Below are 9365 nucleotides of genomic sequence, written 5' to 3' on the forward strand. Positions count from 1 at the left end.
GGCCTGCAGCCATGGTTCTCTGCTGGTAGTTGGTGGATTGCTCCCTTCAGGTTGGGTGAGTGAGTCACTGTCCCAAGTGATGGACTTCAAGCATCTTAAGTTCTTGATTTAGCACTAAACCTACGTTCTAAACTTCACTATGGTCATGTGGGAAGTGACAGAAACAATGATAGTGGATATGACATGAGGTTAGTTTTCCCTTTCAGGGTCACAATTTCTGAAAATGAAGAGGAAACAGGAATATGTACAAGATTATTTGTTTTTTGTACTTTTAATATCTCTATTCCTTGGCATGTGCAATAACTAAATAAAAAGACTCGATAGTATCAAAACTGTAACAAGATTGAAGGACAGTATGCCATCACCACCTTCCCCTTCAGAAAAAACTGCTTTGTATTCCAAAATATTTTTTTGTTTTTAGTAGAAAAGCTATAAACATTTCCATGACACAGAATACTGTGCACTTCACAGGCCAGTGATTATAGTTTCTTTTTCAAATTGATCTTACAGATGTGTCTACAATTGGTGATAAACAGTACACAAACTTGTCCTAGGAAAATACAAACGCTAATTCTTAATAATTTACAGCACAATTTTAGAACAATAAGAAGCATTTAGTTGTGCATGCCAAACAACGGCACTGTTAAAAAAAAAAAAATCACACTCAATCAACTATTGGTGGTCTAAAGGAATTTACAAAAGCTAACATTCAAAGTAAGAGGAGCCCTCGGCTCTAAATGGGGGCTGTTTGCTTTACAGGCCTTTGGACACATCTGGATTCAGATGGCATTTTGAGCTGACCTCAAAGATTCTTATGATCTCCTTTCCTTTTTTAACAATACCAATACGATGCTCATACTAAGCTCCCACATAAGATGCCTGGCGTGTTGCTCAATCAGCACCCTCAATAAACACATAACAGTTCCCATTAGAACTCGTTAGCCATGTGTAAATAGCCAATGTATCCAACCACAGGTCTCAACTCTAATGGAGGTGATACACAATGAATGTAGGAAAGATGACAATGAAGATATTCCACAGCAGCATCACGTCCGGGTATCAAGTGAGCAACCGCTACCAAAGTGAAACGTTTCATGCCTATTTGTGGTCCATTTAACATTGACGATGCAGCAAAGTTGTAATGGCCAGCATTTAGCAGAGGTCTGATTGACATACCGTGTTGAGAGAAATTATTTTTTTAGGACGATAAAATATTATCCAGATTTTTTTAAAGTATTTTCATTGACTGAAACCCTTTCCAGGAAAAGTTGGAAGTGATTTTATTCATTTACAACAAAAGCCATGAAAAGACAGTCAACCTCTAAATACTTTACAACTTCCATGTGCCTATTGATCCCTTTATGTTAACTAGTTCATCAATACGAACTAGTTCATCAATGCGTGTATGTTCTTAAGGACACAGTTTGCAGTTACATTCCTCAACATGAGCAAATGGTGCATTTATCCGCAAGGATTATCAGCTGGTACACATTTGCTATGACAGCTGATTCGGGATTGAGTCACAATGACTACAGTGTTTTTGTTAAAATGTCTTTTTTTTATGTTTGGACAATCAAAGATTGGAACAACATTGCCTGGCCTGATGAGTCTCGATTTCAGCTGCAATATTCGGATGGTAGGGTCAGAATGTTGCATAAACAACATGACAGCATGGATCCATCCTGCCTTGCATCAACGCTTCAGGCTGCTGCTGGTTCAGGCTGCTGCTGGTTGTGTAATGGTTGTGGGGAATATTTTCTCACTTTGGGCCCCTTACTACCACTTAATCATTGTTTAAATGCCACAGCCTACCTGAGTATTGTTGCTGACCATGTCCATCCCTTTATGACCACAATGTACCATCTTCTGATGGCTACTTCCAGTAGGATAATGCACCATGTCACAAAGCTCATATCATCTCAAACCGGTTTCTTGAACATGACAATGAGTTCACTGTACTCCAATGGCCTCCACAGTCACATCTCAATACAATAATCACCTTTGGGATGTGATGGAACGGGAGATTCACATCATAGATGTGTAGCCGACAAATCTGCAGCAACTGAACGATGCTTTCATATCAGTATGGACCATAATCTCTGAGGAATGTTTCCAACACCTTGTAGAAAGTATGACACGGAGAATTGAGGCAGTTCTGAAGGCAATAGTGAACCTGTTGCATGAACACCAGAATATCTCTGCAACAATGCAACACTTGTTAGCATTGTAGTGCTAACAAGTCAGCCTTTGGCCAAAAATAGATTTCACATTGATTAAACATGACAAAGCTCTACTTTCAAGGTCTACCGGTAAATAACTAGTGTGACTTTTAACTTTCATTTCCCCACAAAAAGGCCAACTTCAAAGCTTGAGTAATTCCAATGCATTTATTTTGAAGCTCCTCCTTCGAAATTACACATTTAGATTTTAAAACTGCGATTGCCAGCGCACGGCTTGTAGAAAAAGCAGGAAAATGAGAATGAGTCACCAGTTGTGTTTTCATACCAAGTAGAGTCACCTTTAAGAAACAAGGATATGCTGCCAATAAGAGGCTGTGTGCATATGGAGCTGTTAGGACAGAAGAGGGACACTGACCTTCTAACTATAACCCATTTAGGTTCAGACCTAAATTAAATTACAAATGGGAGCCCAACTGATACAATACTAGTACGGATATGTAAACTTGATTATTACATAAACTCTTCTCACATGATAGATTACTGTGTACTTATTTAAAGCCAGGTTTGCAGACAAATGCATTTCTGTTAATAATCCTTAGAAATTGATTTTTAAAGAAGGCTACCTCTCAAAAATCCAAAACATATTTTCTTTGACCTTGTTAGTAGTAAATGGCTCATGATATCTGGAGAGACATTGTTGTGGAGTTTTTTTAATTTATGTTTTTGTCACTTTGAGCACAATAAGCAGAGTGCCATTTAGTAACGTTATGTTGGAGGAACTACATCAATAGATGAAACGGAAAGTAGGGGAAAAATGGTCATTAGATTTTGTGGTGAGCTGGCACTTTAGAAAATTATGCAGAGCAGGTTCTTTTGACTTTCACGCTATTTAGTGGACAGTTTGTAATGACAACACTCTGAATGACTTTTTAATATTCTTTGGCATATATTTACATACATTTCTTGCTGCTTATTGGCACAAATGTGTACCAATACTGATATGCCACATATATATATATATATATATATATATATATATATATATAAAAACAAACTCTTTCTCTCTGACCCAGATACAATTTGCCTTCAGTAGCCCGTGCTCAGTCGAGAGACAGCGAGTTTGACTATTGAACCCAGATACTTTTTCTTTATTGAGATGAATTGAGAGTTTACTGACTATGGAGAATTTTTTTTTAAATGTTAAAAGATGTGAACAGTCCAGCTTTAAGTGATACAACAGCTGACACAGTTAATCAAATTAGAATTTGAGAGGTCCTGAAATATGAATACGATAATCTAATCCTTGTTTCCCCAATCTGTCATGTGCAAGTGGCTTTTTTCCAGTACATCGCCGCAACTATGAGATACCTGTTAGCATTGTAGTTTATGTAGTAACAATATGGACACAAAGTACTTTAAACCGCGGAGGTGATTGCATCCCTTTCCAAAAATATAGGGTAGTTTTCATTCTGGTATGAAAATACTTTTCTTTTTCATCTGCTTTCTTTGCAATGTACATATTCACAAGGTCACCTTTGAAAAAAGCCAGTAGTTTTGTCCCGCCCACGAAGATTATACCAAATCAGCTATCATCAATTGATCAGAGATGGGCCGCTAGGATGCGTCTCGAGATATCCAGCCACTTTCCGTGAGGAAGATCAGAATGCGCTTCTTGAGGACCTTGTCCAGGTAGCTGGGCAGCCGGCTCTTGGCTGGGATGCCTTGCCTCTTCTGCAGGTGATCTTTGATGATGATAGTTTTGACAGTCAGGTACCGTGCTGGGCTGAGATTCAGAGAGCTACACAGCACCTTCTCTCTGTCTGACAGCAGCTCAAAGCCGGTCAGATTCTCAATAGTGGCAAACTCACCATCTTTGCCCTCTTCTTTGATCCCACCTCCAACCCCCAACCCACCAGCAAGGCCTCCTCCCCCTGTAGCTCCACCCCCGAGTCCCATACCAGAAACAAGCCCGCCGCCTCCTGCGCTGCCTCGTTTGGACGTGATCACACTTTTGTTCTCTTTGCGTTTCTCTCGTTTGTGTCGCGCTGATTCATACTCTGCCGACTCCTCCAGGCGGGTGATGCCGTTGCGACGGAAGCGTTGCAGCTCACGCACTTTGGCCCTAAGCACGCGTTCCTTATGCATGTTCTCAAATAAGTCTTCAAACTCCTTATGGGCCATGAACTGGCAGAGCCCCCGTAGTCTGAGCCGTTGCTCTTTCTCTTCCTTGGTGATCTTTCTTTTGGGGGTACTGGAAACAGGACCTGATCCTGCCGCTGTTGTGGAACCTGATCCGATTGTGCCGCCTCCAGCTCCTGCACCCCCCACCCCACCAGCGCTGCATACGACTCCCGGCGCTCCCGGCTTCTCTTTCTCCTTGTCCTTCTTGTCCCGGCCCAGGAACGTGGGCACCAGGTTGTAGTCCCGGGCAATGTTCTTACGTCGCTGGCGCTCTCTGAGCTTTCGCACATAAATGTCCACGTGGGCGCGTTTCATTTCAATTTCCACATCCTCATCGTCGTAGTTGACAGACAGCCCGCTGATGAGCTTCTCTGCGTCCTGGTCATATTCAATCTCATAGTCGTCACGTAGCGGCATGTAGCCCAGCTGCTGCTGCTCGGCCAGGCTGATCTCCAGCGGGGGGAGTGGGGTGGTGAGGCTCGGCGACAGGGGCCCTCCGCTGGGGCAGGTGTGGTCCGTCACTCGGTTGGGAATGCTGTCGGAGATGCAGGCCTTACCCAGGTTCCCGTGGATGTACATGGTGACGTAGTGCTCCATGACTTCCTGAGGAGTTCGGGTTGCTCCAACGTGAGCGGCCATGTCCTCCTGAAACACAGCACAGACAGGAAGTTGGTAGACAAGCAACAAGCATCAAAGAAGAAATACAAAAAGGATGGATTTTATTTTCTATTTCTTTTATTTTCATTCTATTTAAAGGGTTCAGGATTTTCTGAAAATGCCCATGTACGTTTTTATGAAATATCCACGTAATTTGATGCCAACAATAAGGAAAGTAAGACAGTATTCAGTTACTTACTATTAATAAAACCTAGAGCACCGGATAGGCAACATGCAAGTGTGTGCAAGATAAAGATTATGATTATAAATTATTCAAGTCTTGAATCGTAAAACATTGTGGTGGAGTTCAATTTTGACTTATGTAATAAGTTTGTTGTAAATACATTTGATATTTAGCATATAGTTCAGTGTCTGATTATTCAACAATTTATCTTAACCATCTAGCAATGCATTTATATATTTGTGGTACATTTGCGTATTTCAATGTTTCATTTATCATGTGTGTGATATTTAAAACGCCCGGTTACACTTAACGTTCCTACTACGTAACCTACCTGCATCCCACCTTCACCTCTAGCTTAGTGGACTTCCTTTAAAACATATTTATTTCTGACCAGTTCTTTAATTTGATCTCTTCTGTTCCTCCTGGTTTGTCATATACAAAGCTTTTCGTCCAACGCTTACGACTAGGAAGCCAACACGTATTGCCCTAAAGGTCATTAACGATAACTTCAAATGATCGATACTTGACGACTTGTTACTGCCACATTTACTTTGAACTCAAAGTACAAGTCATACTAGGAACGTAGCTACTGTGCTGAAGGGAGGAATGAAGTGAAGTAAGTTAACAAACTGATGTACCCAGTTTCCAAATCCATATTGCTCGATGGCATCGAGGAGCGACTGCTCTTCCCTGCTAGTCCATCCTCCCGCTGCCTCGGGACCCCAGAGGGAGAACCGACCACCGTCGACCTGCTGGTAGCCGTGCCATCTCCGGTGATTACCGATTTCTGCGCCCGCCGAGAAACACTCCGGACACAGCTCGATATCGGGGCAGTCGGTGCAGCGAAGCCGCAGGTTCGTAACATCTGCTAGGCAGTTAACGCAGTACTTCTTCCCCAGGTCGGCCATGTTGCCTGGCTCCAGCTCCTTCTTGTTGTTGGAGGCAGAACTGCGCGCATGCGCATAACGAGCTTCGCGGCGCAACCTACTCAAATCCTGACTGTTAATATTAATGAGTGAGATCGTGGCGCCTCTGATTCGTTCACGATCCCAGTTTCCAGGACAACCGAAACAAAACGAGCCGTGTCGCTGACTTCGGAAATGCACGAGCCCTGTAGAGAAATGTAATACTACTTTGGGGTATTTTCTTTCTATTGAAAATGTATGGAAAGACAGAAAGTGAGGTGAAGAATGATGGGGTTTTAGCGGCAGATCCCTTCAAGGAGGAAGTTAATGGTAAGGGGAAGCAAGGCGTTCGAGCTGAAATGAATGCATCAGATCATGTTGAAGAAAACTCTAATAAAGGGACCCGTGTAGAAGAAGAGACACGATTGGAACCAGAAGAGAACAGTGGAAGCAAGTTCCAGGGTGTTGATTACATCAAGACATGTGAAACGTTGGATTTGAAGAAGAATGTAGTGATGGAACAGCCCCACGAGGAGTGTGCTGTTTTTCGAAGCAACATTATTAATAAAAATGGACCACTCAAATTGCACTGGGAGACTCCAGTAGGCCAGAACACCATTTGTACACAGGAGGAAGGCGACGCTGAAGAACATAAATCCACTTGTGCTCCTGCAGCTGTAGGAGCTACCAGCCCTAAAGAGACCACACTCCTCCAGGAGCTGCGTGAGGACAGGGAGAAAGCCCTCCGGCAGCGCGGCCTGCTGCATGCAAAGCTGGCAGAGTTCTTCCACAAGAAAGCCATGGACGACGGCCACATGGGCATGGACCAACCGCTGTTGGAGCAGGAGTACGAGAAGCACATGAGCATCCTGACTGACCTGAAGCTGCACGTCGCAACTGAGCCGCCGGCAGAGAAGCTGAGATTAAAGTTCCAGGAGAAGCTGGACATGGTCGGTGTGATTTCTGGCGCCTGTGCAGGCCAATCTCATACATGAAACAGATTTACAGTTGGCACAGCATACAACCATCTCCGAGGACCTTCACGGAAAAGAAAAAAACAGAACGATCCCTCCATCAGGATGGGCTGAATTATAGATCGCTTAATAGAATCACAACATACTCAACCCATATGACAGTGATACATACAGAGAGTAGTTATAGGAGTAATACTAATATAATGGAAGCATTCATTATTGAAGCAGTGGATACAAAAAAACCTATTGAACAAAAATAGAGAAATGTGCAATTTAAGATTCATGAAAGTGAAATGAGAAGAGCTTTGCATATTCGACAAGGAAGAGAATATTCACAGGATCAAGTAGATATGTGCATGTGATGATGATGACCCCAAATATTTGATTATCTGTTAATTTAACGTGTTGTACAATAATGCAGCATGTGGTGTCTCTGGGGTGGGTAACCCTCAGGGCTGGGGGTGCGGGGGTCCGAGGGTTCTGAGGGCCCCGCTGTGGCAGCTGCAGTCAAGATGAGACGGTTCTTGTGGCGTGTGGTTTTAGTGCCGGTGGACCCCAGGCAGCTGTAGGGAAATGTTTTTGTCCATTCATGATGTATTACTTTCTACAAAAGGTGGAGGTGAGGTGCTTTTTGAGCCATGGGAGTGATTTAGGAGAAAGGAGAAAGTTAGCATGCAAAATAAAACTGCAAAAAATAGTGTAATCTGAACACATGAAGGGACCCACTGTATGCTATTTATAAATTACAATTGAAACATTTAGCAAGTACTCACCTTATTATTATTATATGAAATACACTTATGATAAAAACGATGCTGTTTTTCAACGTATGCTAAAGCACCCAATTGAGAAGTGTGATTTACTGATCCGTGAGTCCTGTTCATCCTCAGGTGGAACGAGAATGGGGAGAGTTGGTGGCATTGGAGCAGCCGGTAGTGGTGGCAACACTGAGCCCATGCCTGGGTAAACAGGCCGCTCAGCTTAAAGTGAGGGAAACCGTGGCAACAGAGGAGCTGCTGCAGGATGAGCTGACCAAACTGCGCCTCAAGCACATTCAGCTGAAGATCAAGATTCACAGACTGGAGACCGAGCTGCGCAAGGAGGATGCACCTGACAGGGAGCCCCTACATCTGCAGTTTGAGCAGCTGCAGACAGAGAGGCAGGAGCTGAAAAAACTCAATAAAAAGCAAAATGAGGAATCTTCAAAGATGCAAAAAAAGATCAGCAGTAGTTTGGAAGTAGGTTGACCAATCTAAAAGTACAGATTGCGTATTCAAAATTAAGAATTCAGGTCATTAGCAAGTGAGTGAGCTGTGTTTGTTTTTATTAGTTCCTGTCAAACGTGAAGGAGAAGCTGTTCTGGAGTCAGAGGGAGGTCCAGGCCCAGCGAGAGAAACTGGCCGAGCTGGAGGCCACGGTGTCACGGAAGAGGGACCGCCTGACCAGGACCAAGCAGGCCCGCAACAGCCTGCTGGAAGACAACCTAAGGCTGAAGGAGCGTCGTGGCCTGCTGGGGAACTGGGTCCTGCTGCGTGACTATGAGGACACTGTGGACGCCTCCAATCACCTGGAAGAACAACTGGACACAATTAAAGCCGCCAACAACATCTCTGGTACCATCCACTGAGCATCAGGGATGTTGGTGACAAGAGGAGCCTGGCAAGAGCTAAAGGCATAAGTAAAGTTTGCTTTTTGTGTCTTTTTGTTACAGTATGCATGCTCCATATTGTTGTCTGTATTTCCTAACAGCTGACACTGTAAGTCTCCCAAGACAAATTTCTTTTGGGACAATAAAATCAGATCTAAGTGAAATTGAAATACAAACCTGTTGTACAATGGCAATAAAGAATGTGACGATAGAAACAGTTTATCTCTAATGGCATAGCTCATAGATTTGATGTGAAATGTCATTTTAAAACATGCGGCGTGTAGGTAGTGACCCACATATGCTTTAGCACACTCTAATGCATTTCACATGTGGTATATTCAACCTGTTTTACATTAAATGTGATCTCATTTGAGAAGCTTTCGACTGCAGGAAGGAACTGTCAATGTATTGTTCAGCCTACTTGAAATACTTTTGAGAAGATGTTGAAAAGAGAATATCAACACATGGTCCATTAAGTAACTCAAGAAGATTTCCCACTTGTCTGGAAATGTAGACATTCCAAGTATGTAGTACTTCACGGACCTCAGTTGATCAGACACAATCGATCAGAAAAGTGGCAGCTGGTGGAAGATTTTCTAGGTAGCTGTCCACATCTACAACACTTCTATTTTAGCC

At 43.1% G+C, this 9365-nt stretch overlaps 2 protein-coding genes across 2 annotated transcripts; one reads left to right on the forward strand and one right to left on the reverse strand.

The window, feature by feature from the left end:
- Nucleotides 1–1255: 1255 nt before the first annotated feature.
- tada2b (transcriptional adaptor 2B) lies at nt 1256–6230 on the reverse strand. Its single transcript, XM_040180098.2, has 2 exons — nt 5841–6230; nt 1256–5006 (listed from the first exon to the last, which is right to left on the reverse strand). Exons 1-2 carry the CDS (start codon nt 6108–6110, stop codon nt 3795–3797), a joined length of 1482 nt encoding a protein of 493 aa, XP_040036032.1. The 5' UTR covers nt 6111–6230; the 3' UTR covers nt 1256–3794.
- Nucleotides 6225–8944, forward strand: cfap184 (cilia and flagella associated protein 184). Its single transcript, XM_040180099.2, has 3 exons — nt 6225–7057; nt 7972–8319; nt 8412–8944. Exons 1-3 carry the CDS (start codon nt 6362–6364, stop codon nt 8706–8708), a joined length of 1341 nt encoding a protein of 446 aa, XP_040036033.1. The 5' UTR covers nt 6225–6361; the 3' UTR covers nt 8709–8944.
- Nucleotides 8945–9365: the final 421 nt, after the last annotated feature.

The sequence above is a fragment of the Gasterosteus aculeatus genome, chromosome 7 (assembly GCF_964276395.1).
Source record: "Gasterosteus aculeatus chromosome 7, fGasAcu3.hap1.1, whole genome shotgun sequence".
In the NCBI taxonomy this organism is placed as follows: domain Eukaryota; kingdom Metazoa; phylum Chordata; class Actinopteri; order Perciformes; family Gasterosteidae; genus Gasterosteus; species Gasterosteus aculeatus.

What these genes read in the sequence shown, in the direction of transcription:
- tada2b (XM_040180098.2), bottom strand. Translation starts at nt 6,110, where the DNA reads ATGGCCGACCTGGGGAAGAAGTACTGCGTTAACTGCCTAGCAGATGTT. An exon ending in AATATGGATTTGGAAACTGG is followed by an intron (nt 5,007 to 5,840) that starts GTACATCAGTTT and finishes GCTGTGTTTCAG; the next exon opens with GAGGACATGGCCGCTCACGT.
- cfap184 (XM_040180099.2), top strand. Translation starts at nt 6,362, where the DNA reads ATGTATGGAAAGACAGAAAGTGAGGTGAAGAATGATGGGGTTTTAGCG. An exon ending in TCCAGGAGAAGCTGGACATG is followed by an intron (nt 7,058 to 7,971) that starts GTCGGTGTGATT and finishes GTTCATCCTCAG; the next exon opens with GTGGAACGAGAATGGGGAGA. An exon ending in AGATCAGCAGTAGTTTGGAA is followed by an intron (nt 8,320 to 8,411) that starts GTAGGTTGACCA and finishes TGTTTTTATTAG; the next exon opens with TTCCTGTCAAACGTGAAGGA.